Genomic DNA, 27,956 nt, shown 5'->3' on the forward strand with positions numbered 1-27,956 from the left:
GCCTGTCCATCAAGCTGCCTGGCTGAGAGACAGACACGCAGAAGTTCATGTTTTCCTACTCACTCCATCTCCTCGTCTTCTACCCGGGCAAGCTGTCCAGCCCTCTTTGTCTCGTGGCCTCAAAGCACATTTTTTCCTTAACAAGCTGCGGTCGTCCTTTCCAGCCTTTTAAATCCTCTTTCCACCTTCTGGACTGCCTTCCTCTTCCTTAGGATACTGTTTTTATTTTTCCTTTTGTTTGTACGCTTTTTTTTCTCCCTGCTCTCATCTCGTTCTTTCAGTTCCACCGGTTCCCCTCCATCCATCCTTTCCCATCCGTTCTCCTCCCTTCCTCCATCTCTCTGCACCATGCTCTCCTCTCCTACTGTGATTCTCCAGCCTTATGGACTGCCTGTTTACCCTCAAACCGCTTCCTGCTACCCCAGCATTGTTCAGGTAATTCGGTCTCTCCCTCTGCATGCATGTCCATCGTCTGATCGCTCTTGTTCTCTGGATTTTCCATCACGTGTAACATTTGGTTAAATCCTGTCTTCCCCCTATGACTTACAGCTGACTCACGACCCCAACCCACGTAATTGTAAAGTTAAAAAATAAAAATTAACAACCATATGTCACAGACATTTAGCAGTATCTGGTCTAGATAGGGCAATTTTTTTATATTATCACTATTTAATCTTGTGGGGAACGTTTATTATTGTAGAGAGCTTCAACTCCAATTTTAAAGGGCATTCTAAATAATTTCTTACAAACTCTGAAATATGTACAAATTATCTGACAGACTCATTTGGATGTACAAAGACAGATAACTACTAAATAGATTAAATATGTCCATAATTTTAACCGAAAAGTAAAATCTTGGCCAAAAAACACCATGTAACTAAGGACAGATCAGTTGGGATTGCATCACCTAGTGAATACTGCTCTGACATTTTACAAGTAAATATCACGCTGGATATTGTGTGTCTCTGGAATTTCTCTGCCACAATCTTTTCCTGTCGTGTCCGATGTATTTTTAGCCTCCTACTTAAAGAGCAGATTAGCACAAGTGACTGTGTTCTCTGGTTTGATAGGAGATAGGGGGCGATAGAGAGGCTAGCAAGCATGATGAAAGATAATTAATGAGGCCATACAGCTGCATACATGCAAAACGTGAAGTGAAAATGATGATTATACCCATCTGCTCACTTTCCACCCATGTAGGTGTAAGCGAGAGCCATGTGTTAGTGTGTGTTTGCTGAGCTCTGTGTTATTGCTCGCCGATGGCCTAGCTGACAGCTGGCGCTGGAGCTGCGACCTTTGACCTGAATCAGTGACAGCTGGAGGGGGGTAGGGGGCTGTGGACTCAGCAGCAAATGGTGCAACAGTGGGGGGGGCAAATGAATTGGATGGAGGGTAATGAAGCCTAGCTTCATAGTCTTGCTTTACTAAACGTGTCAAGGCTTCCTTAATGGTGTTAACTTGTAAATTTTATAAATACATTTGGTTGCAGATCATGGGACTTTGCCAGAATATAAGAATCAAAAAGCCTGCCTAACATAAACACTTATTCCGTGCAGGATTGCAGTGGGCCAGGAGGCAACCCCAGCATGGGGGGCTCAGGACAAGGAGCACAGGAAGGGAACTGATCAGTAGAGAGTAATTTTGAAGTGTGATGATAGTGAGTGGATGCGAGACATTTCAGAGGAGCCTTTAAGCAGCCAGTATAGGTGCTTCTTATGGTTTTTTAAATGTGGCTCGCGGACCAAAAATAAAAACAGGACAAGCTCCAAAAATGCGGATTAGCTGTCTGATTTAGGCACTATATTTAACATCATTTATCAAAATACATTGATAGTGTTTTGGGTTTACTTTTAGGAATGTGCTTATTTTGAGCTTTCAGATAACACTGTGTGTGCTGTTTAAACACTGACAGGAATAGTAAATGACATTATCACTGGGGTAATGCTGGCTGTAATGTGAAGAATATCAGCAATGATTCCACTGTGACTTTCACCTTTATTGACATCATTGTAACTTGGGCCGATTCATTCTGACGGTGTCCTTGTGACTTTAACATTGAGATTTGCGCTGGTCACCATCCCGTCCCGTGACACTGGTTATTCCTGCTCGCGCCGGTCAAAGGCACAGCTGTGAATGAATTTCCCACAGCAGATGAGCAGCAGCCAAAGTCCTGCACCTGTCAAGGGCCATCCAAACTTAGTGTCCAACCAAAGGACTTTCCAGGATAAGAAGGGCCACCTGTGCTTGTGGGAATGTGTAACCAATTCATCCTTCAGCTTCCCCCACTGCAGACGCTCTCAGTTAATGTAGCTTATATCGACAGTTGCTAAAAGAGTCTGCAGGCTGATAAATTGAAGTGTGAGACTGGCCATGTGGAGTCTTCACAAGCCTGAAGATTAGTCTGTCAATTTGTACATATTCCAGAGCCCAATGGAAGGGCAATGCATCGCAAAGCCTTACAATGGGCAATGTTTTAAATATATGGCCAGTTTTCTACATGTGAATGTTATTAATTAATTAACTAACCAAAGTGCATAGAGAAGTGGCTAAAGATACTCTCAATAATTATATATACCTGCATACCTGTGTAAGACTAGGTAAAAAAAATGGATGGATGGATAGAAGAATATTAATAATAATTAATAAGATATATAGTACATATCAGCATTGCTAATATAGCTGTTTTTATTGATACAAAAGTTCTAATTTCCATCACAGGCGGAAGTTCCATTTTTGTCACTGAAATTTCGGAATAAATAGTGTAGTTTGCAATGAAAGAGGTCTTCAGTCAGCTGATGTTTAAAATATAGGTTTCGGAACTTCATAAGGTTAGGATTTTGTAAGTAGGGTATAGTATTATTGTCACTATGTTTGTAGTTATGAATATTATATATTTGTAATATGCAAGTAGTAATTTTTATTTTAATTTTTACACAAAATGATCAAAAAGCAGCTTTATAAAAATAGTAGCGGGTCTTCTGAGCAACATGATTGATATGGACAGATGATTCCAGCTGGCCAGACCTTCTCACATACTAAGCCATAGGGGGTTTGCCTTGCATTCCTATTGGCTAATGGGGGCAACTTCTGTGTTTGTGGGCGGGAGTTTGCGTGACATTAAATATGAGGCTGTTCTTTCTCCGTGAGTCATACTCCTTGGAATGCAGTGAGGGGGTAAGATCCATTCCTGAATAACTGAGAGTGCTTCTCTGTGTTTGCTTGTATGTGGTCAAGTAACACTGGTCAAGTAACAACCTTGTATCTTGTTAATTATGGCTTGTTAAATATTATTGCTGTTTTCCTTCTTTTAGCATCTTTTTTTGTCTGAATTTATTAATGTTCAACAAGTCAGGACTGCTGTGATGCATATATAACTTCTGTAACTATAGCAGTATTTTGTATAGCAGTACATCAGTATTTGGCAAACGTTTGGATAATTACAGTCCATCTCAGAATAGGCATAGATTATTCTGTATCTATTAGCCTTTCTTTGCTGTCTGACTCATGCCTCTGATCAAAAAGTCCATAGATTATTATAACTGCAGAATGTCTAAAGCCATCGTATATGTAGAATCATGTTATAAAAGACAAAAATATTCTGTCCTGTTATCTTGATAGCAACATAGTGACGTTTTGAAATATAAAAAGAAAAATGTAGCGCTGTGTTCACATCCCCATTTCTACTAATTTCTTTGGGTTTTCTCTACTAACAGGGCGCCCCGGGTCAGGAGGCTGGGCCTGGCAGCGGGGACCCCTCCCTCCCCCAAGTCTATGCCCCACCCCCCTCCTACCCACCCCCTGGACAAGCCCCACCCACTCCTGCCAGCAGACTTCCACCTCTGGATTTTAGTCCCGCCCATCCAGGTTCAGAGTACCAGGATCACCACCAGCTAAGGGTTTATCAAAGCTCCCAGCACGAGGGAGCGGAAGCCTTAGCGGCAAGCGGCACGGTAAGGGGGGGAGGGGCTTACTTTCTGAGCTGGGGGGGGTGGTGCATGTGTAACTGAGAACTGTGTGTAGTGGGAAAATTATATGTTAGTCATATGAGAGGGATGGACAAATGCAAAGGAGAGGGATTTCCTGTTAAGTGAAAGTACAGAGGAATGCAAAACTTATCTTGTCCTATCTGATGAGATAGTGTCAAATTATTTTTTTTGCCATCAATGCTAATCTTTTTAAAAAAACAAAATACTCTCAAAAGCCAACCTAGCTTGTGTCAATGAGGGACCATTCCTCAATTTTGAGCGGAAATGAAAAGTTGTATTGGTGTACAAAGGAGATCATATTACATCATAAATGATAAGTGTGCTTTTGGCAAACTATTTTGGGCCAAATTCCATAGGCTACGAACAGAAAGTGGGTGTTCCGTGCGTCAGTCATTCATGTCAGTGTTAGATGAGAGGATGTATCAGGCAGCCGCCCTAAATGTGGGCTATTTACATGCTCACCTCCAGCACTGTGGCCATGTAAGGAAATCTGGGGGGTGGGGGGGTGTCTTTCAGAGATATCCACTGTCTCTTGAAATAGAACAGGTAATCCCAATTAATGTCAACATGTGTGCACATGTCCAAATACCAGGTTTAGGACAGGGACAGGTCAGGGTCAAATGATGGGTTCATATGGATGAGGAGTCGATGTGAAGGTGACTGAGTGAGAGAGTGTATCATTATTAAATATATACAGCCTTTGTAAGGTGGGGTTACTGAACAGATAATTTGCTATCCTGTAAGATGTATATAGTTTCTGATATATTGTGTTTTTATAAATGATGGTGATATATATGCAGATGCTCCCTGGGTTACACTGGTTATATTATGATATTTCGATGGGTATTCCAATGCCATTCTGTTTCTCACCTTCAGTACATTACTCAATAAATTACATGAGATATTCAATACTTTATTATAAAACAGGCTTTGTGTTTAGGATTTTGCCAAACTGTAGGCTAATGTAAGTGTTCTAAGCATGTGTAAGGTAGGCTAGGCTGTAATGTTTGTTAGGTTACGTGTACTGTATTAAAGATACATTTTCACCTTACAATATTTTGCCTTATTGGAATGTAACCCCATGGTAACCTGGGAAACGTCTATATATATACATATATATCATGCTGCCAAGTTTATAACACCCATATTGAGTCTAAGAGACCATTTACCCAACTGCAGTGCAAAATCTCAACAGAAAATCAAGCCGTCTGTGAATTCAGCTAATATAACCAACAGTTACATCTTTGTTTTTCCATATTGAAGGTGTTTTATGGCAACGTTTATATATTCCATTGCTAGAGCCCCCTGTGTTACATGATCCTGATATTCGGAATTTGAGACGTCGCCCAGGAGGGGGGGTGGGGGGGGTAGGCGGACCGGATGACCCCTCCCACTCCGAAATATCGCTCAGGTTCAGAAAACATTTTGCATCGTGACATGACACCATCACCCGACTCAACCCCGCCCCCCTGTGAACCCACTGTTTGAGTGTCATGTGCCAGAATGAACTTGTGTGGATTTTTACCTGAGATATGCTGCTCTAGGCCCTAAATTAGGTATGGAGAACCAGTACGGAGCTGTGTGCTTGTATGGGTCTATATTAAGCTATGAATGGGTCTGTCTTCCTCCTGTGTCTTCCCTCCTAATAATAAATGCCCCTTTGGAATCTTGGGTAATGACCTTTAACCTCTGGCAAAAAAGCAGCACCGTGACCCCAGACTTATATCTGAACACCTTTCATCCCCCTCCCTGCCACCCTGAGCTTTTGGCACAAACTGCTGCCTGTGTGGCCTTCCATTCTCCTAGCTTTTTGTTTTTTGTCACTGCTTTTCTGCAGACCTCTGCAAACTCTGTCCCTTATTTGCTTTGAATCTCCATCTATTGCTAATTCCTTAGAATCTTTCTGCATTAGTTATTTTCGTTGATCCGCATTAATCTCTCCTCCTTTCTTTTTTCTTACTCTCCCGAACCTACTTCCATAAATTTGTAGGTTTTAAACATTTTCCATTTTCGTTTTCTCTTATATTCCATTTTACCTTTAAATTGCACTCCACTCTCTTACTCCCCTATCTTTTCTATTGCTCAAGCTTTTTTTGATTAAATAATTTTCTCCTCCATTTTTTTTGTTTTTGCGGGTTGTAACAGTTTGGTTGTGTTAGGTTGTCACACACACACTGGCATCGTGGTGCATTGTGGGATGGTGGATGTCTTGGCTTTGACGCACATTCTTCATTTTGTTTTGTTTGCATGAGGGCATTTCACTGATGTCAAAAAGCAGCGTCTTAGTTCATAGGTATGGCATTTTAAATGTGGATTTCCCACCTGCTAAGAATACAATCATTGAGATGCAGTACATGTTAACTGCCTCTCTCTGCCTCTCTATTCTACTGCTAAAACTTTCTGAGTTGAAGCTGTTTGATTCAACTCGCTGACTGCTCTCATTTCCACAATAGCAGGTGAATATACGGTACTGGTGTTTCCTTGTCTAACGGGCATGTATTCAGCCACCTCACTAAAAACGAAGATTTGTTCACACTTCCTCACAGCTGCTTGAGTAGACACACTGGATGGGGAATGCTTACTTGTTCAGTAGCCTTGACACTTGATCTGGAAAAGTGATGTTGTTGTTTTAATGGGATTTGAAGCCACATTCTTATTGAGTGATAAAAAAATAGAATATGAATAGTAATACACACACACTATGTGGTTTAAGAGAGATCAGTGGTGGTGAATTTGTTCCATGGAGAGCCACTATGGGTGCGGGTATTTGGGACGACCTCTAAAATCAATCATTAATAAATCAGTGGTTCTCAACTCCCGTCCTGGGGACTGTTATTGGTTGATTGATAGGTCATCCCAAAAACCTGCACCCACACCAGCCCTGTAATAGTAATAGGTTCACCATCCCTGATAGAGATCAGTAATACTTAAATACTTTCATTTGGATATATATCATGTAATGTATCATGCTGCAAAAGTATTAACAGTTTTTTTCTTTTTCTCCACTGTAACTTTTCTTTATTTCTATCTCTTCTTCTCTCTCTTTACTCTGCTGCGTCTCTGTCCTCTTCTTCATCACCTGTTTCCTCCTGTTCCTTCCTCTCTGCCTCCTTGCCTGCTTCCCTCTCCTGTGACCCCAGGACGACCCCTTAGCCCCCGTGACTTCTGACCCACAGGCTCTCAGTGTCTCTGTGTCATCGGGAGGTGGGGCAGGGGGTGGCGCAGAGGAGGAAGGCTCTGGAAAAGCTCAGCCAAAAAGGCTTCATGTCTCGAATATCCCATTTAGATTCCGGGATCCTGACCTCCGGCAGATGTTCGGCGTGAGTAAACAAAAACACATATGTCTATGCAAAATTGCAAAACATGATTCATGTTCGAAATATTTATAAAATGATGATGAAAATGAATTTATGAAAAATTATTCTGAATAAACATTGTACTATCATCCATTCTTCCACCCATCCATCCATTTCTAACAATCCATCATCTCCTTTTTATCCTGATCTGGGTCATGGATTTGGGTTCATTAAAGGTACAAAATTGTCATGATATTTGTTGTCTTTCAGCAATTTGGCAAGATTCTGGACGTGGAAATAATCTTCAATGAGCGTGGCTCAAAGGTATGAAGAAAATAATTGAGGGCTGACTCTTTATGGGGTATGTTCGCTTAGTGTGGTGAGCGGTCAATCATCTTGTGCTCAGGGTTTTGGCTTTGTGACCTTCGAAAACGCGATGGAAGCAGACAGAGCCAGGGAGAAACTGAACGGGACGATTGTGGAGGGAAGGAAAATAGAGGTAAGGCAGACTGCGATCTTACATCTTCCTCTTTGATGACCTATAATTACCTTCCTAATGTCCAATATCATGGAGCATGTCTGTTATTGTCTCGCAGGTAAATAACGCCACAGCTAGAGTGGTCACTAAGAAGCCACAGACTCCACTGGTCAATGGTGAGGCTCTATTTTCTTCACTTTTGTTAGAAGTACCTCAGGGCCCTCTCCTCGGCTCTGCACATTTTACACAGTTCACATCTGATCTCTCCTTGCAGCTGCTGGATGGAAGATCAATCCAGTGATGGGAGCAATGTATGCCCCTGAGTTGTACACCGGTGAGCGCCTTGCCGATGCTTTATCTCGTGCATCTGCTGATGTTTTCAGTCAGATAACTCCTGTGATGCTGGCCTCATTCTGTGCCCAGTGGCCAGTTTCCCATATCCCGTGGCCACACCCACCTTGGCATACAGAGGATCTGCTCTGCGGGGGCGGGGGCGTGCGGTCTACAATACCATTCGCTCTGCAGCAGCTGCCACGCCCACCGCTGTCCCCGCCTACCCTGGGTAAGCTCCTCCCAGCACTAATACGTACGCAGAAGATCGGGTACATACTCTTTCATCTAACCCCCTATCCCACTTCTAACCACTTATCCTGGTCAGGATTCTAAATCTTGGGGGCTCCATGTGGCAAAAGCACATCCATCCAATTATCTTTCTAGGCTCCACATACTCATAGTGAAGGTGGGAATCAAACACAGAGATGTGAGGCGACAGTCCACCTACTCAGCCAAAGTGCCATCCAGTGCCTCTGATACACCTTAACACATTATCTACGCATCAGTCCACCATACGAAGACCAGCAAAATGCAACAAGTTTAATTTTTATGAGTATTCTGCTAACTGGAGTTTCTATACATGTTTTTAGGGTGGTGTATCAAGATGGTCTATATGGAGCAGAAGTCTATGTAAGTCCTTTTATTTACATGTTTCCCTGGTGGCCATTTTCTTATTAATTTGTTATTAATATTATTAATTTATTAATTAATACATAGAAATGAATGTATGATCTCGTTGAGCATGGTGCAGGAAACAGTAATAAACAGAATATGAACATTAAAGACATTTAAACACTGACAATATGGAAATTTAAGCATTATATACTGAGAAATAGACATAAAACATATACCTAAAAGACAATTAAAAGCACAGTTTAAAATCAGGTAATGAATATAGTTGCATAAATGGGCAATGACCAGAAGGTGCAGTAATAAATTTTGATTACAGTATTATGAGCGTGCAGTAATAGCAGTTCGGTTTCTTCAGCATAAATCAATTTTGATCATAACCAAACGTTCTGAATGGGAGACATTGACGTGCTCTTTGAATGAGACAGTGCTGAGTGTGATTCGGCTGCTTCATTGCCGTCTTGTGTCATCATCCACAGGGAGGTTATCCAGCCGCATACCGTGTAGCTCAGTCAGCCTCTGCTGCTGCCGCCACCTACAGCGATGGGTAAGAAGACAGCAAACCTGTTTGGACAACAAAAGAAATGCCTCACAGGAGGTGTGTTCTCCCCAAAGATGCGCTGCAGCTCCTGTGATCATCTTTCTTCTTGTTTTTTTGCACGGAAAATGTTCTCCCAGTTATGGTAGAGTTTACACCACCGCCGCTGATCCATACCATCATACCGTGGGGCCCACAGCTACATATGGAGTGGGAACAATGGTGAGAAAACCACTAGGTTTATAATATCAGTGCTTTGTTTTCAAGGGCCCAACAGTTATATCATAGAATAACAATAAGAATCTCTATTGTCATTGTGACTTGACAAGGAAATTGACAAAGTGCAGGCGACTCAATGTGAGGCATGAGTGATCGAAGAATATATTACAAAATATACAAAATTCCACTGACTATACAATTGCACTGACTATACAAATTACACTGGATATACAAATCGCACTTATGAAATATAAAAATTAACAGTTACTCTATGGACAATGACATTCCAGCGGTAACTATGGCCACAGAACTGTAGAACCATTACACATATGCTGTTTTACAGCATCTGGGCTCCTAATCTTTGATTGGATGTCTTAAATACAGCTCACATTCATATGCCATTGCAAAAAAAAATAGCTCTTGCTGCTTTAGATAAAATAATGACATCTGGCAATCATCTTTCTAGTATGGCTGGCTCATTATCCTATGTTATAGATAACAAATACAACTTAGTTTTAAGATGAAATTATTCTGTACGAACAGGCAAGCTTGTATAGAGGAGGATACAACCGGTTCACACCATACTGAGCCCCTGGAGATCCCACTGTGATGTCACTTCCTGTCCATCCGGTCCCAACACATCAGAAGACGGGCTCTGACAGCAAGCTGAGGAATGTTTCCCTTCGTGTCTGACATACTGCCCGTAAGGACGCTAACTGTATATAATGTAGCTGAGTAGTCGAATATTTATTTAAGTAGAGATTTGTGGAAAAGGGGTGATTTAAAATGTTTATATAAACTTTTTTTTTGATAGTCAAATTTGGTTTTGAAACCCCAAGTGCTACAACAAATGAGGAGCTCTCTTGCACCAAGAGGTGTAAGTCAGGGCTGCTGCAGTCTGTGGGACATTGTTCTTTTTGTAATAGCAGAAACAATGCAGTGGTACAGTGTATCAAGCTTCCAAGCTGTACCACACAGGCACTCAAATGGACATGAGTATTTACTGAACCTACTCATTCTATGGATATGACGACGTTTTAAATTTGACTGTGTTTAATTTTACTGAGTGTGCAATAATATCTGCAGAGCTAGGAGACTCGACAAAGCTAGAGTCCTAAATGTAGTGTCTGAGTGTGTGTGTGTGTGTGTGTGTGTGTGAGCAAACAGGACAGTGTGTAAATAGTGAGGATTTACCAAAAGTACAGGATGAAATGAAGCAACGACAAGTGCAGTGTTGATGGTAAATGACTCACAGAAATTCTTTTCTCAAGATGATGATGTCTGCTGCTCCTACTCTAATCTCGCCATAAAAACTACCTCTCGTTTTATATTTTGGTTACGTGAGTCCTTTCTCCGGTTATGTCCTAAATTAAGAGAAAGCACAGTATGGTTATTCCCATCTGACTTTCCCGATTCCCATCCGACGGCACTCTTTTGCTTCTCTTCTGCTATTCTGCTATTATCTTCCTTTTATACTGTTTCAGGCCTTCCTTCCAAAAGTAACTGTATGGCCATCTTTCACTCTCTCTCTTTTCTGTTCTATGTAGCATTCTCTAGCTTTTAAATCAATAAACCTCTGATTTCTCTGTTTTCTTACACTCGTCCCTTTCTGTGTTTTTGCGCATCCCTTCTTTTTGCTCTGTATTTTCCTGTCTTTCTCTCCAGTTTGGTTTTGTTGTAACCTCTTTGTGCTGTATGACCACTCACTAAATGCCTCTGAATCATTCTGTTATTCCTGCTGTGTGTTATTGTTATTCAGCATTAACCTGGGCCCTGTTTGTCTTCTATAGGCCACCATACACATGTGACATTGACAATGCCTTCAATGTTAAAAGCCTAACATCAAACACATATAAAACAGCATATATAATACATAAAAAGCACATTCAAAGGTTGTTAATTGCTGGTCTAGTGTACGAGACAACAGTCATGACAAAATGGTTGTTATTACGTTCTATAAGACAGTAAGTACATAAGGTGACGGTACAGTCCCTGAACTGTGAGGTTTCCATTCCACTTTGAACTTTTCCTATTTCCTTTGTGATTTTCAGTCATTTCCTTGGAATGTTTTCTCTGTTTTACCTCCATGCAATTTCTCTTGTGAAATCATGACAGTGTCAGGTGTTTTTCTCACAACACACCTCCACTGGACTGATTTTTTCCTTATTTATATTCTAATCATATTTTTCTCTGCTGGTTTGTATGATTGCTATTTACAGCTCTGTTAGATCTTAGATCTTCAGCTCGTGTGTCACTCTTTCTCTCTCTCTCTCTCTCTCTCTCTCTCTCTCTCACCCCCCCTCCTCCCAATGCATTTATCAGACTGTATGCTTTCTGCTGTATTATATTTTCACCTCTACTCTGCTTCTGTTATTTCTTGTTCAGCATCTTTGCTCTAATCACTCATGTCCTTAATGCAATTGTAAAACTGAAAAATGTTCTGCAAAGGCTTTCAAATGTTGCAATAGTATGTATGTCCTTTATGTAAAAGCTGGTGTTTATAAAAGCCAGCAGCAGGACAAATACTGAAAATCAGTAATTTTGTTTTATTACTTTACCATAGTTACTCTCTGTTTTCCATTGCTTCCAGGCTGTATTAATCCCTCTACTTTTCTACTTCATAATACTAATCTATACTTTGCTTTCCGTTGCCTTTTCTATTCCAATCTGTAACTTTGCTTTATTACTTTACTATAGTTATACTCTAGTTTCCATTCCTTCCAAGCTGCATTAATCTCTCTACTTTTCTACTTCACAATACTAATCTATACTTTGCTTTCCATTGCCTTTTCTGTCCCAGTCTATAACTTTACTTTATTGCTTTACTATAGTTATTCTCTCTGTTTTCCATTGTTTCCAGGCTGTATTAATCTCTCTACTTTTCTACTTGACTATACTAATCTATACTTTGCTTTCCATTGCTTTTTCTATTCCAATCTGTAACTTTGCTTTATTGCTTTACTATATTTATTCTGTTTTCCACTGCACCAGGCTGTATTAATCTCTCTACTTTTCTACTTCATACTACTAATCTATACTTTGCTTTCCGTTGCCTTTTCTATTCCAATCTGTAACTTTGCTTTATTACTTTACTATAGTTATATTCTGGTTTCCATTCCTTCCAAGTTGCATTAATCCCTCTACTTTTCTACTTGACTATACTAATCTATACTTTGCTTTCCATTGCCTTTTCTATTCCAATCTATAACTTTGCTTTATTACTTTACTATAGTTACTCCCTGTTTTCCATTGTTTCAAGGCTGTATTAATCTCTCTACTTTTCTACTTGACTATACTAATCTATACTTTGCTTTCCATTGCTTTTCCTATTCCAATCTGTAACTTTGGTTTATTGCTTTACTATATTTATTCTGTTTTCCACTGCACCAGGCTGTATTAATCTCTCTACTTTTCTACTTCACTATACTAGTCTATACTTTGTCCTCTATTGCCTTTTCTTTCCCAGTCTGTATTTTTACTTTATTACTTTGATATAATTATTCTCTGTTTTCCATTGCTTCCGGGCTGTTCTACTTCACTGTACAAATCTATACTTTGCTTTCCATTGCCTTTTCTGTCCCAGTCTATAACTTTACTTTATTGATTTCCTATAGTTATTCTCTCTGTTTTCCATTGCTTCCAGACTGTATTAATCTCTACATTTCTACTTCACTATACAAATCTATACTTTGCTTTACATTGCTTTTTCTATCCCAGTCTATAACTTTGCTTTAGTACTTTACTATAGTTACTCTCTGTTTTCCATTGCTTCCAGGCTGTATTAATCTCTCTACTTTTCTACTTGACTATACTAATCTATACTTTGCTTTCCATTGCTTTTTCTATTCCAATCTGTAACTTTGCTTTATTATTTTACTGTAATTACTCTGTTTTCCATTGCTTCCAGGCTGTATTAATCTCTCTACTTTTCTACTTCACTATACTAATATATACTTCGCTTTAAATTTCCTTTTCTATTCCAATCCGTAACTTTGCTTTATTACTTTACTATAGTTATTCTCTCTGTTTTCCATTGCTTCTAGGCTGTATTAATCGCTCTACTTTTCTACTTCAATATACTAATCTATACTTTGCTTTCCATTGCTTTTTCTATCCCAATCTATAACTTTACTTTATTACTTTTCTATAGTTATTCTCTCTTTTCCATTGCTTCCAGGCTGTATTAATCTCTCTATTTTTGTACTTCACTATACTAATATATACTTCGCTTTAAATTGCCTTTTCTATTCCAATCCGTAATTTTGCTTCATTACTTTACTAGTTATTCTCTCTGTTTTCCATTGCTTCCAGGCTGTATTAATCGCTCTACTTTTCTACTTCAATATACTAATCTATACTTTGCTTTCCGTTGCCTTTTCTATTCCAGTCTGTAACTTTGCTTTATTACTTTACTATATTATTCTGTTTTCCACTGCACCACGCTGTATCAATCTCTCTACTGTTCTACTACACTATACTTTTCTTACTTTTCTTACTTTTATATACGGACACTTCTCTACTTACGAAATTTCAAACATATGAACGAAGTGTACTGTACGTCCAAATCGTATTGATTGGGCTCCAGAGATACGAGAACGTATCTCGTTCCTAAGTAGAGGAGCGTTTGTATTCTGTTTTCCATTGCTTCCAAGCCATATTTCTCTTGTTACTTTGATACTTCACTTACGTATACTCTCCTTTCCATTACTTCTTTCTGAACCGATCTATAACTTGATTACATTGCCCTTTGCACTATACTGTGTCTTGCTTCTGCACTGTATTAATCTGTCAACGTTGTTGCTTCACTATACCAATCTATATTCTTTGATTTCCGTTGGTTTTCTCTTTCCCGATCTCTTTTCTTTTACTCTATGAAACTATACCATGTCTTCCCATTGTGTCCAGTTTGTATTAAAATGTCTACTAGGCTAATTCACTATATTAATCTATACTCTGCATTTCACAGCTTCTTTTTCTACCAGTCTTTTAATTGTATTCACATATGCTCTCCTATACTCCTGCATTGCTTTTTTCCTATATGAATGTATCTTTTCTATTGCTTTTGTCTTATCTTCCGTCTTCACTGTACTAACCTAAACCGTTTACTTTCCATTGTTTTTTATTATGTTTTCATTGCTTCTTGACTATATTTATTTACCACTACTTTGCTTTTTGAATGTACCAATCTAAACCTTTTCTTTCCCAATTATATGATCACTTACGCTTTCATTCTCCTCTATTTCCTCTTTTTTCTGTGTTTTGCTTCTCTGTGCTTCTTGAATGTGATCCAATCTAGTTCCTCTTATCAAACAATTCTGTCCCCAGTAGAATCCTGTAGTCTTTTGTTATGGCGAGTAGGACTTATACATATAGGCTGCATCATATCCATGTGAACAAATCAAGCCACTGTAATAATGTCATATTTAATTACATTGTACTCCATTAATCAGCTATTTCAATTTGGACCCCAACTCCATAGTAAGGGCACTTAGCTTGTTTCTGTTTGTTCTTTGTTATGAAATTAATGTCCAAGTTTTCCGTTTTATTGCAAAAAATAGCTTATTCTTATTCACTGCCCAGGCAATTTCAATTTCAGTCAAGCGGCATCCACACTGTGGGTTCTCTCAGCCGCCTGCCCTATCTGATCCTCAGCATTTAACACGGTCCTGCCTGCTCTTACCCGCTAAACATCACCTTCCTGCTCTGATCTCTGCCATGTCCGGCTACACTCCTGTTTTGTAGAGTAACGCTCTTTCCTTCTGTTTGTCTTTAATCTACTTAATGTAACCAGTCAGTTATGCTCCAGTCGTGCTCTCTGCTCATACTATCATACATACATGTTAAATTTACTTGTATGAATGATGCTTCTGTTCTTTCCCATCCATTTAGCATGTGCAGCACTGTATGACTCATGGCAAATCCGCTGTATTTTTAGATATTCCCATTTGCACGCCTGACCGTGACCTACTTTCCCATGCTGTCAGTAGGTCTCCTCATGGACTACTTTTTAACTAGCACGTCCGTCATGCTGGTCTGAATACTATCAGTAATGTGTGTTACTCAGCAACCAGAATGCTTTCCAATGAAGGCAAATCTGTCACAGCAAACCAGGGAAATGTAACAGATATTGAAACAGCAGTGATTATTAAACTACCCACGATTAAAAAGCTCAAACACCAACAGCACATTCAATGAAACAGCATTTTTCAACCCTGATATCTATTAGCTAAAAGTCCAACCAGCACTCCAATGCCATTCATATGTGGACTGTTTGGTAGGACTATACGCAACACTATAGAACTAACCCAGGTTTAGGCCTACTAATCACTTCCTACACCAATACACAGTTAAAAACGGCATTCAGTTGCAACAAAGATTAATTTCTGTGAATTCTGAATAAAAATGCACTGCAGCCTGCACTCTTTCTGCATTTGTGCATCATTCTATTCCAATTCCCTTTCCTATTAATCTTTCATCCTTCCAAGCAGCTCACTCACCAATTTACCCACTTCTCTGTTTGAGAGTGGCTATACTGTGCCTTGTAATATGTGACCCGGCGTTTAAAGCTATACTGTATTTCACGGAGAGCCCAACACTACTGTCTTTACTGCCTTGCAAGCTGTACTATGCATCACCTTCTGTCATCAGTGACAATTTTTTTTAAAATTAAATTCCAAGTCTCCTCTTCACTTTGTTGTAAGTTGTGTCAATTTATAAACCAATTAATTGCAATCTATTGGACATTGCTCCCAAAAAGGATGCAGTAACTTTCCAGACATCGGTTTCCAAAACCAAGTTTTATTAAATTACATATTTACACCAGTATTTACAAAATAGCAGTATACCTTCTCATTCAACACCAGCAAGAGAGCAGGGAGACATGTCACATCCTTTAGAGGGAGCTGCCGAGCTGCAAGAGAAACCGGGCGGTAAAAGCAGCATTCGAATGATACTTACTAACAAACGTGCGGCCGCAACATTCGGCTTAGCGGGAGAGGGTACAGGACAGACCAGCGGAAACAGGGAGAGGAGAGGCAAGCAGGGGATGGGAGATGAGGAAAGAGCAGGTGAGGGAAGGTGATCTTCAAACAACCAGATGCCGTGAGGAGCAAACACACTCACTCACCTACCAAATAGTTAATCAATTATTTACAGGGAAGCAACATTTAACGATTTAGGAGAAGAAAAAAAACAGAAGGGGAGAGAATTGGAGAAAAAATGTAAATATCTATCTAGGCTTAAGATGTAGCGGAGCGGGTAGAGGAGGAGACGGCATAGGAAAGCATTTCAGACCCAGAATGGGAAAAAAATAAAAAAATAATAAAAAAAAAAAAACCTAGATGACCTTGTAAATCCTTGGACATTACTTGTGGAGAGGAGCATTCATGAAGGAAAATGACTGTTAGTTACTGACACAAAAGCTTATAAAGGAACATTTCATATTCACACTCAAAAAGGCAGTGTTCAAAGTTACACTTTGTTATTCTGGGATAAGGGGATGTGTTTGGTTGGGCAGAATCACCAAATCCAACAAAAAAAGAGGAACTCAAATCTCAAGTAAAAAGGAGGGAAATGGGCCAAGACATTCGATTTTTGTTTTTACCCTCATCAATACTAAGGGGATTCTATGCCCTCAACAAAACATGACTAAATGTGAAACAGGACCATTCTATGCAGTTACAAACGACTGAGCTAAACAAGGTTTGCCCATAAGACACGGGGACTTTTAGATGTTGTAACATTACATTTTGGGCCTTAGAAACATCCTAGAGAAACACAAGAAAAAGGGGCAGACAGACCAGCATTAAGGTCAAAACAGCCTCAGCAGGAATTTACTTTGCTTGAGAAACTATTAAACAAAACCCAGGAGAACCGGCATAAAATTATCACATGCAGAAACATGTATCACACAGAAACCCAAGGGTGTCTTCATTTCTGGTCCAAAACAAGACGCCACTGTACATCCAAATATATTTGAGGCTAAAACATATAACTGACTAACCGATTATACAATTTTGTTCCAGGGATTATTTGCCAAACTAAACATGCCACCAGATTTTTACTTAACACATTACCTTGAGCAAATGAAAATGGAAGATCCTATATTAACTACCAACAAACATATGCATACAATGCTCTGAAAGGGTCACATTCTATAATAAATTTATAAACAATACCTTAACCTATCAAAAGTAAATAAAAAAAAAACTTAATTAAACTGGTTGTGGGAAATTCCAACATGAGTAAAGCACAAACCAGCACACATCACCCATTGAATTTATAACACTCAATCTGGCCCCCAAATATCTCTGGATTTACAGTATAACCCATTAGATGACTGAATGTAACTCCACTTCACATGCAACCACCTGAGGAGCTTCTTTAAGGCATGACGCTTCAAATGGTTGAGACCACATCCTCAAAAATTTGCATCAAAGCTGGTAAAATGCTTTGATCTCCTTTGCGTAGAAACATGTTCTTACACAATGAGAGAGAATATTAAACACCCTTGGCTAACATGTGTACACATTCCACAGCAGTGAGAATACAAACAGACATCAGAACAGATTCTCTGCGGAATTAAAGCCTGACATTTCGGTTTAGGCAAGAGAAGCTGACTTGTATGATGGGCCAGTCTTCATTCTCTCCTCTCCAGCTGGCTTCTTGCCATTGAAAAGCTCTCTCCCCATACATTCCAAGTGCTTTGCTCCTGCTATCAGGACTGCAGGGAGGGGAAAGAAAACATCTGCTCATGAGAAACAGAGAAAGACGTTCCACCTTTCAAGCACCGAGTCGGAATGAACCCTTTGTTTACCAGACTAACAGACAGCTTCACCTAAACAATATGCACCACTGCACTGCACAAAGATCAAATGCTAGTATGAACAAGCCCAGACTTCACATTTGCGGAGCTGCACGGATTTGCTTACAAAACATCCTCACAAGGCTTGATCAAACATACCTCAAAACCAAGAGGATGTATTGGAAAAACATGAGGGTTTTTATGATCCGTTTTCTAGGGCACACTGGTGTTTTGACCACAGAAAGGTTAGCACACTGCAAATTGGTAGATTGAGTCATACCCGTTAACAGTGAGACGATGTCACAAATCAATAAAAACAACCCAATGTCTGACATACCTGGGCATACAGGTCACATAAAACATCGGCCAAAAAAAAAATAAAAAAATAAAAAAAAAAGGGAAAAAAACCAACACAAGATAAATCCACACACACCTGCAGGACACCATGTATTCACCCAAATAGGTACTACAGCAGCAGTTCTGTTATTGATTGGCATGGAGTCGGGTTTTGGAAACAGACTTCCTCTTGGGATGCTTAATAGCCTGAACGTTCTGCACTTGGAAACTGCGTTGTGTGAAGTACATTGGCGGACAAAGACAATCAGCTTTCTTAGATATGACCAGAGGATGAGAGGGAAAACCACTTTGCACAGAAAGTTTAACTGCATAATTGTGAAAGTCTTTTGGATGATTTTACTTGAAAATACTGAATGGACAGGAAAGACATGGATGTTAAGAACAGCGTGTGGGACGTGCACGCGGACCTTTCAGCACCGCGACGGATCACGTCAGAAAGCCCAGGACAACTGAACATGCCTGTGTCCAAATCATCAAAGCACCACAGCACTAAGCAGTGAAGTGCAAAATTCACGTTACCTTCTGTGGATTCTTTGGCTATGAGGGTCATATGATATTCAGTAACAGAACATTTATGACAACTGTACCAAAACAGAAGCCTGTTCACCAGAGGTAAGAAGGCCATCTCTCCTCCACACTACCCTGCTGCTAATGGGAGTTTGTGTATTTTTTAACTAGCAGGTTAAGAGTAACTAGAGTTACTGGTGGCTACCCCTCTAGAAGAACCAGGCATCAGGTAAGTCCATCGACAGCCAGCCTGGTTGAGTTGGGAAGTTAATAGGTAATGCATGTTAACCCTTTATTGAGGCAACAGAATCCTCAGAGGACAGTGACGGTTTAAAGAAAATGCAGAACTTTACATCAAACTGACACACGCAGCGGGTTATGTACCACATGCACAGAATATAAAACTAAGGTCTAAAAGCAGTTACCCAAGATATGAATAGCTTTGTTTTGGCACAGTTGACATTACAAGCATATCAAAAGCATGTAACAAGTTAACTCTAAGGCTGTACACACAATACAGAAACAGGTATTTGGAGTCAGGGTTAAATTTCTGAATTCACTGCCTACAGCTGAAAGAAAACATGCAAAATCATCATTTGCTCCCTTTCAGACTTACCCAATTGTAAGCAGAGAACCCAAAAACCTACCAGCAGCATAAAATGTAAAAATGTAAATTGAAAAATCATACTTCAAACCTGTACAAGAGAAATAATGCTAAATGTACAGAAAGGAACTAATTTACAGTAATCAGACACATGCATGGCCCCAATCCTTGCGACACAGGATCCCTTAACGCGACGGTATAAATAGCTCAGTGATGATGCTCCAAAAGGCCCCCCAAGGAGAGCTAAAAAGGACATTTTTAAAAGAGTGGCCTTTGGGGCTGTGTTGACGCCTCGGCCTGCAGGATCCCATCACCGCCCTCAGCGGCACAGACAGCTCGGCTCACGCTGACGCACGAGACCATGTGCTTCGGCGGCACCTAAAAGTCGCCTGTGATCTGCAAACAGGCTCAACAGAGATGCCACAAATCGGCACCTCAAGCCTCCACAGGTTCCTAATACCATATCATTAAAGACCATTAGTCGATATAGATAAGACTGAGTTTCACTACAGAACCCAAAAACAACGCTTCGGTTTCCATTTAATAAATTCATGAATCACTAAAAAGTAGAAATGCTGCCGAAATCCTGTAAGAGCAGCCCAGCAAGACACCCCCTTCACCACAACATTAGTGCACGTGAAAAAAACGAGCACACGACCAGGGAGGCGGTACGTTAAGCCTAAAGGCAAAGCAAGTGGACCCGAGTTTTCAAATCAAAGGTTATTGTGCACGGGTGTGGGGTGGGTTCAGCTTTATTAGCACACAGGTTTAAACAGGCTAGCAAAGAGCGACTCTCTAGCCCCCATGACACAGACACCTCGGCCTCATCACGTACGTCCTGCTCATCCGGGGCTCGACTACGTGGTGCGTGTCGGTGGAGCAGCCTCACACGTGTGCACGCAGAGTCCCCTCCTTACCAGCCATACATACGTGCACGCTGCAGTAGCCCTGGGGAGCACACAAACGCCACACTTCACACCACCGCACCCACACAGCTGGGGTCACAGCAGCAGGCGTGAAGCGAAGGGGTGGAGCGACCTCATTCCCGAGGTTTCAGTGATGACAGATCCTGGGATACCTTCTGGAAAGGACGGCCTTGAGCCACCGAGCAGGCGTGGCATGACTTGCTTCTCACTGGAGATGGGCGGGCTTCTCTGCCCAATGAAAGTGGGCCGCAGCTGGCGCGAGTAAGGTGGGGGCGGGGGTGGCTTAAAAGCAGAGATTCTTCATCCTCGGCTTTCTCAGTCAAGACTTTAAGAGACGTCTCCAGGCTGGAGCAAGACATACTAACCACTGGCATCTTGGAAGCAGCCGCCTTCTTTCATGGCGAGGCAGAGTATGTCGCGGTGAGGCTTGAGCTCGCACCTGGGCTGGGCGGAGCGGCCGTCTTGTGAGGTGACAGCGCTGAGGGAAGCCGTCTGCACTGATGGCCTCTAATGGCTCGTGATTCTAATTTTTTTTTCTTGGTTTTCAGATACATCTTCCCCTGTTAGGCTTGAAGGAGAAATGACATAAAACACTGTTAGCTTAAAATTCTGCGAAGACCACGGGATGGACAGACTACCTACATCCCAGACCCCCCCCCCCCCCCCCCCCCCCCCCCACACTGAACTCTCCTAATCTCTGTCCTGTGTGCAACTTCTTTGGGAGACAGCCCTGATATAAATGCCTACGACTCTGAGAGGGCTAGCGCTGCTTGTGCTCAGTGGAGATCTGCCATGTTCTGACAGCACTGCCTGGATGGTCTGTGTGTTTCATAATCTCTCGCATGCTAAACCTTGCCTCCTCTCTCTAGAAACTCATCCAGGTAGGGATCCACCCTCCCCAGATATCCGCCCCCTACTGAGGCTGCCACCTAGGGTCTGTGCACGCATCATTCTGACTCATTCCCCTCTTCTTAGGTTCCCCAGTGAAACTGCGTGGTCTCCCTCAGCTTCTTGCTAACCGCCTTTACTCCCTATCCTCAGCCACCGGGAAATGGCGGAGCTCCCTCCCCGAGTTGCGTCACCCCCCGACCCCCATCCCCGCGCTCAGGAAGCAGCCAAGCAGGCAGAGCTGGCTTTGCAATCGATCTTGCTGGGATCTGAGGGCAGAAAGGAGACACCCAGGGCTGTGAGGAAGGCCAGGCAGGAGTCTGGACAGGGGAAGCCCAGGCTGGACTGCACATACTCAAGCGGCACGGCTGGCCTGAACCTGGGGAGGAGGAGAGGGCAAGAGAGCAAACAGAAGAGTGAGCCGAGGATCGCGGCCAGCGCTGCCCAGTCACTGGGCGACTCCCCACTCACGTCTTGAGTATGGCACGCAGAGCAAGCTTCCTCTCCCTGTCCACAAACTTGTCGATGAGGTAGGCAGCCATGCGCGGGGCCTTCCGGTACAGCAGGAAGAAGCGGTGATAGTTGCCAAGAGCCCAGGCAGCGCGCAGCGCCAGCGCGTGGGACACACAATCATCCTCGCGGAGCCCAGGGGTCAGGTACACCAGCTCGGTGGTCAGATCTGGAGACACAGCAGTGCTGGTAAGTTACGAGGCAGAGACTGTAGAAGCAAAAAGTCCATTTGGTACAAGGAGCTGAAGGGTGGGGCCCACCTCCGGAGTTCTTGGTGAATATGTAGTAGAGGAGCCTGTAGGCGGTGAACTCGCCCACGTTGCTGGAGGGGCAGTCTCGGTAGAGTGCCTTCAGCTGTGTCTGACACTGGTTAAACTCCTCATGGTCTCCCTACCACACGACACACAAGGTCACCACACTAAATGCACGCAGCAGGCTGAAGCCGACAGCTCCTCATCCGAGGCACCATCCTACCTTCTCCAGGGCGATGCGGGCGTGGGTCTCGTACACCTCCACTGTGAAATCTGTGCGAACACCCTGGACCTGCAGGAAAACAGACAGACGGGGTCATCTGAGGGCGGGCTCTCCTCACAGCTTTCCATCAGCACAAATACCTGGTCACTGTCCTTAAGTAGGGTTTTTGGGATTTTATGTTGTTGCAAATTTAACTTTCACTTCGCTACTTTTCTGAGCCAAACTTGTTACTCTGATACTTTCAGCATGACTACGGTTATTCACCCATTAAAAAAAAAAAAAAGCTCAGCAAGTTAGCACTTTTTCTGAATAAAAGAAAACAAGTTTATCCTCTTTCAACTCAGTCTGCCTTGCTGTGATGCACTGTAATTTAAAATTCTGTATTTTAAACTTGTACAGAGTGAATTTTAAAGGATAGGGTGTTTTGCAAGATCAATGGATTTGAATGGGTAGTGCTTTTCAATATGATGAAGTACTTTTAAAAACAGGTATTTTTTTTACTTAACATTTTAGTAGGGTATCCGTATCGGCACTTTTACATAGATATGAAAATTAAACACAGTTCACTCACAGTGAGGTCTTGCCGTATGGACTTCATCTGCTCACAGGCATATGGATAGTCCTGGTGAGTCTGCCAGTGGGTCTTCACCGCCATCAGTGACTTCCGCAAGACCTGAGTGATGGCAGCAGAGTCATGGGCATACAGGGACATCCAGGCTGGGCAGTACTGCTAGCGGGACGCTGCCGAGGCGAGGCCTACCGGCACAGGGCGCACAGTGGCTGGGTCAGGGGCACAGGTCAACCTCAGGTAGTTCTTGGTGATGTCCTGGCAGGTACCCACGATGGGGCAGTCCTCCCAGCTTAGCCCCTCCTGGCTGCCATTGGGCACATCGAAGGAGTTGATGTTGAGCACCAGGGGCTCAGTGCGCAGTTTGGTGTGGAAGCGCGCTGCCCGGCTCTGTTTCTTTGCCTCCCGGTTGGGATCCGGGAAATCCAGACCGGCGTTCCCACCCTTCCGCTTTTTCCCAGTCACACCCCCAGTTTCATCCACGTTCCTGAAGTGCAGGTCATGAAACAATGAGCCTACAGACAACAGATGAGCCAAACTGGACAAGGTCTCTAAAGATCCCTGCAGCCCCCTCAAAGCCTCGCACCCATCCTGAGAGAGAGTGCACCACTCACCCTGCCGTCCCACAACATAGAGCAGCAGCACCTAGATTACAAAACCAGCGGGAACAAGAGAAGCGCAAACTCTTGTATATGTGTCCCTCCTAGGCTGCACAATTATCATGCCTCACGCAGGGGCTGTAAAGGCCCATCATGTGAAGTCTCTCTGTTCTCTTCAGAACAGCCATTAGCTGAGTCACACACTGACCATGACGAGTTGGACAGTTGGCCGACTGATTTCTCTTGCAACCTCCAGCCCACCCCCTGGGCCCCATACTCACTTGCGCCCCCTGTTGGCTCGTCCTCCCCTCCCTCTGCCTCTTTCATTAGCTCCTCCCCCGCCTCTGGCCCTGTCTCGGTCATTCCCTCGACCTCTGCCGCCCTTCTGGTTGCGTCGGGACAGCTGGGGTCGGAGGTCACTGGACATGCTACTGTCCGACTGGGATCCGGAGTCACTGCGGGGCAAGAAGTGGCAGCTGTTGGAATAGATGGCGGCTCGCGCGTTCTCACCCCGAGGGGGACAGCGGTTTCCTTTTCGGCAAACCAACCTGCGCCTGTGCCTCTGGCTGCCCCTGTCCCTGTGCCTGCCGTGGGAGGCAGGGGAGGGTGAGCGTGACGAGGAGCGGGACGAGCTGGATGAGGGGCTCCTCTGTGAGAAGACGTTGCGGTAGTGACCCAGCCTGGCGCCTCTGCCCCGGCTGGCTGCACCTGCCCCGCCCCCGCGGCCGACAGAGGTCTCGGCGGGACGCTGGGCTGGGACCGCCTCCCAACGAGACTGCTTGGTTTTTATCCTATCGGGGAGAGGCATGCTCAGGACAAGCTGACACAAAGAATCAGAAAGAAGCCATTTTAAGGTGGCACGGGACAGTGGAGTACTGACTCAGGTAGCGGCTCGCGGCTCCAGTCGATGGTGTAGGCCGTGCCGTCCTGCAGGCGGCCCTGCAGCACTTCCTTCAGGACCTTCTCTGTCCTGTCCTTGTCCTCCTCCGATTCGCAGGCAGTGAAACACCGCTGCACATACTCTTTCATGGCCTGCGGCCAGTCCTGGGGGCTGGGAGAGGGAGGAGGAGGAGCAGGAGGAGGAAGGAGAAAAAGAGGTGAGCGCCTCAAGAGAACAGGAACCCAGCCAGAGGAGCTCCACTGACAGGTTAAGTCAGGAATATGGGAAGCGATGCGGTGGCAATAAGCAGGCCGCTTTAGACCTGACAGCATGGCGATAACAGCAAGGCATGACTAGTGGAAGCCTGATACGGGGAAATGAGAAATGCATCACTATAGTAACTGTTGTGATTGGGGAAAATAAGCACAAATTTAGTTTGTCACCTATTTAAGGCCAAAAAATTATAACCAACGTTTTGGACTAAAATGTGTGACACTACATATTCATTCATCATGGTGTGAGAGGGAATAAACGGTACGGTCCCACGCGGGTTTACAAGGAACACAATGTAACAAAGGCCGCCTTACCGGGTCTGAGGAGTCACCGCCATGGGGTTGGGCAGCCCACTCTCGTGCTCGTCAGACGAGAAGTTCTGATTGGCCATCACATATGGCCGCTTGGGGATATTGAACTTGACTCCTCCAGCTCCTGGGGCCTCTGGAGATGGGAGGGTGAGCCACGTTTAGACACAGACTGCCAGGCCCAGAGACAGCCGGCGGTAAAGCACGTAAGCCGCTTACGCTTCATTCGGTGCCACAGCTGCTGGCCGCCTTTGCCGCCCTTCTTGCCGGCAGGCTCGTTTCGTCCCGCCGCCCCCGCATACTGGCACGGCTGCTGCTGCTGGGCATTACTCTGGGCAGCACTGTAGGCAGCCTGGGCCTGGTAGCCTGGAGTGTAGCCAGCTCTAGTCTGGCTATGACCGTAGTTCCTCATCTGGTTGGAATCTCCGGAGGGGTAGGACATGCCAGTGGGGTTATAAGTGGCCTGGCCAGGAGGTGGGGGGTACTGGGAGTTGGGGGGAGGAGGTATGGGTGGGGGAGGTGGGGGAGGAGGCTGCTCAGAGGAGGTGGGGCTCTGGGGGGGCGGCTGTGGGGCAGATGGAGGCGGCGGCTGAGACTGAGGCAGGTAACCCGATGACTGGTCATCCAGCATAGGCATGGGAGGGGCCTGGGGAACAGGGATGCGAAAACCAACAAAAATCAGAAACAACAGACACTTCCTATCACACGTGAAATGACCGAGACGTGCTAATGGCAGTTTAAATTCAATACCTGACCAGTTGGGGTTGTGGAAGTTTGGTAGGTTCCTGGAACGGCATACTGGCCCTGGGGATAGCTGCCTCCATACTGGGAATGAAACAGAGAGGCGACATTTACACCAACGGTCTGTAAGGAAATAAGTGGAATGCTTACTGCAGCGTGCAGGTACACTCACAGGGTTCATGGTATAGTAGTAATTGTAGGGATAGTGGTAGGCAGCGTACTGCTGCTGGTTCTGCTGGTACCACTGATAGTACTGCTGCTGCTGAAGAACCACGGGGTCCGAGACCGGGTTCTGGTACTGGCCAGCCTAAAGTGAAAAGAGCGCAGGTTAGCTACACACGCTAACACAGTAATTATTAAGAACCATGGCCATTTAAAATATCATGTGAAAACTATTCAGGGCACCCCTAACAATCGTGCACTGATTAATACATTAAAAGACACTTCTTAGTTTGGAAATTAATAGAAACCCCTACCATTCAGGCTGTTTTATATAGTACATTCAGTCTACTGCATGGAGAATCCTACAGTGATTATAAATGGTATTTCTTTCATGGAGGCAGATATACTCCATTTACTCACACTTTAACTTTTATGATTTGTAAATTACCAGCAGTAGCCCTTCAATGACTAACTCTGTGGCCTCAGGATGGTTACCGGTTAAATCCCCACCCTAGCTCTCAGCGTGTGCCATTCACATGTTCTTCTCTCTGTATTCTCTCTCTCTCCGAGAACCAAAGCTCCCTTTCACACCCCAGATAAAATGGGTATCCTTCCATGCTGATCACAATCCCTGTACTTCCTGTCCATACGTGAGTATAATATGCATATTATACGTGAGTATAATATGCAGAAGCAGCTTTTATTTCCAAAAAGGATCTACGAATGGCCAAAAGTTTAGGGGTAAAACCGAGAGAGCACAAAGGCACCAAAGCCCAAGGCCAGCGTACCTGCGTGCCAGCCTGCGAGCTCTTGGTGCTGCTGGGGCTCTTGATGGAGGCCAGCGCCTGTCGTGCCTTCTCCCATTCTGGGTTCTCGTGAACTGGGGTGTCCGAACTGGAACCATACGACCTGAAAGCCAATGACTGCATTACTCCATGTATCGAGACCACAACATATGAGCAGATGTACACATCTACGTAGTTGTACGGAGAAATGGAGTAAAAGCATTCTAAAATATTTAAGAACATTTACACAATTTAACAAGCAATACACAAAAGTGAGTAACGATCAAAATGTAATTAGGTAAGCGATCGTCAAAAACCGAACAATTAAACCTGATTCGATGATTTTATATAAACGATTTGTAAAGCTTCTATATCCCCTGACCCTCAAAAACAACAAATTTAAACTCGTCTAACCAGTGAAAACGTAAACGGTGAAAATTGCAGTTTCGGTACAACGGGGCTGTGCTTTAACCAATACATTAAGCAGATACTTCGTTTATTACACTGACAAATAAATTAAAGTTATGATAAGAGATTAAAAAATAGTTTTAAAGGAAATAATAAATAGACATCACTTTACAGCTAGCATTCCGGCTAATTCGGCAATTAGCTAAACGTCCGAGCCAATAAAAAAGTAAATAAAGTTTCGTTAATATCACAAAACTATGTACATGTATATGTAATTTAAATTACTAATCAATAGACCAACGAATCTTACCAGTTAGCTGTTTGGGCTGGCTGTGTCGACTTCGCCGCCATTTTGTTTAGCTAGCTAGCTGCTAACGATCGTGATAACCACTTCTACCCAAAGTAAAACAACAGATTCGCTAAAGTCCTAAATGTCGAAACCTCTTGCAATAGCATGAATTTAATAACGGAACAACTCTGTGGTTTCGAGATAATTACGGCATAGATAGGCCGGCAGAAAGCCGATCGCACACTTATTTTCACTTCAGAAGAAGCTGAAACAAAATGGCAGCCATGAGTCACGCCTTTGGTCGCTAACGTCAGCGCCCTCTCATTGGTGGGGAATTAGCGAGGTCCGTCCCCGCACTATACTGAAAAATATATTGACATGCTGACAGATCCTC

The 27,956-nt window shown here is 43.3% G+C and overlaps 2 protein-coding genes across 3 annotated transcripts; one reads left to right on the forward strand and one right to left on the reverse strand.

Moving 5' to 3' along the window:
• Positions 1–11,076, forward strand: rbfox1l (RNA binding fox-1 homolog 1, like). The gene is made up of 12 exons (XM_049025777.1): positions 1–435; positions 3,714–3,950; positions 7,127–7,306; positions 7,553–7,606; positions 7,689–7,781; positions 7,879–7,936; positions 8,035–8,094; positions 8,184–8,322; positions 8,684–8,723; positions 9,203–9,270; positions 9,402–9,483; positions 10,024–11,076. Exons 1-12 carry the CDS (start codon positions 349–351, stop codon positions 10,066–10,068), a joined length of 1,143 nt encoding a protein of 380 aa, XP_048881734.1. The 5' UTR covers positions 1–348; the 3' UTR covers positions 10,069–11,076.
• A 5,186-nt stretch (positions 11,077–16,262) lies between these two features.
• On the reverse strand, positions 16,263–27,852 carry leng8 (leukocyte receptor cluster (LRC) member 8). 2 transcript variants are annotated; one of them, XM_049025677.1, is made up of 15 exons: positions 27,584–27,852; positions 26,869–26,989; positions 26,091–26,225; positions 25,928–26,002; positions 25,397–25,823; positions 25,184–25,313; positions 24,597–24,767; positions 24,265–24,507; positions 23,998–24,192; positions 23,310–23,604; positions 23,121–23,222; positions 22,550–22,618; positions 22,336–22,465; positions 22,037–22,244; positions 16,263–21,944 (listed from the first exon to the last, which is right to left on the reverse strand). In XM_049025677.1, the coding sequence occupies exons 1-15, from the start codon at positions 27,622–27,624 to the stop codon at positions 21,782–21,784; spliced, it is 2,505 nt and encodes an 834-aa protein (XP_048881634.1). In that variant the 5' UTR covers positions 27,625–27,852; the 3' UTR covers positions 16,263–21,781. The 2 variants fall into 2 exon arrangements, with proteins under 2 accessions (XP_048881634.1, XP_048881635.1); XM_049025678.1 differs by having other exon boundaries at positions 23,998–24,171; positions 27,584–27,851.
• Positions 27,853–27,956: the final 104 nt, after the last annotated feature.

Source organism: Brienomyrus brachyistius, chromosome 9 (assembly GCF_023856365.1).
Source record: "Brienomyrus brachyistius isolate T26 chromosome 9, BBRACH_0.4, whole genome shotgun sequence".
Taxonomy (NCBI): Eukaryota; Metazoa; Chordata; class Actinopteri; order Osteoglossiformes; family Mormyridae; genus Brienomyrus; species Brienomyrus brachyistius.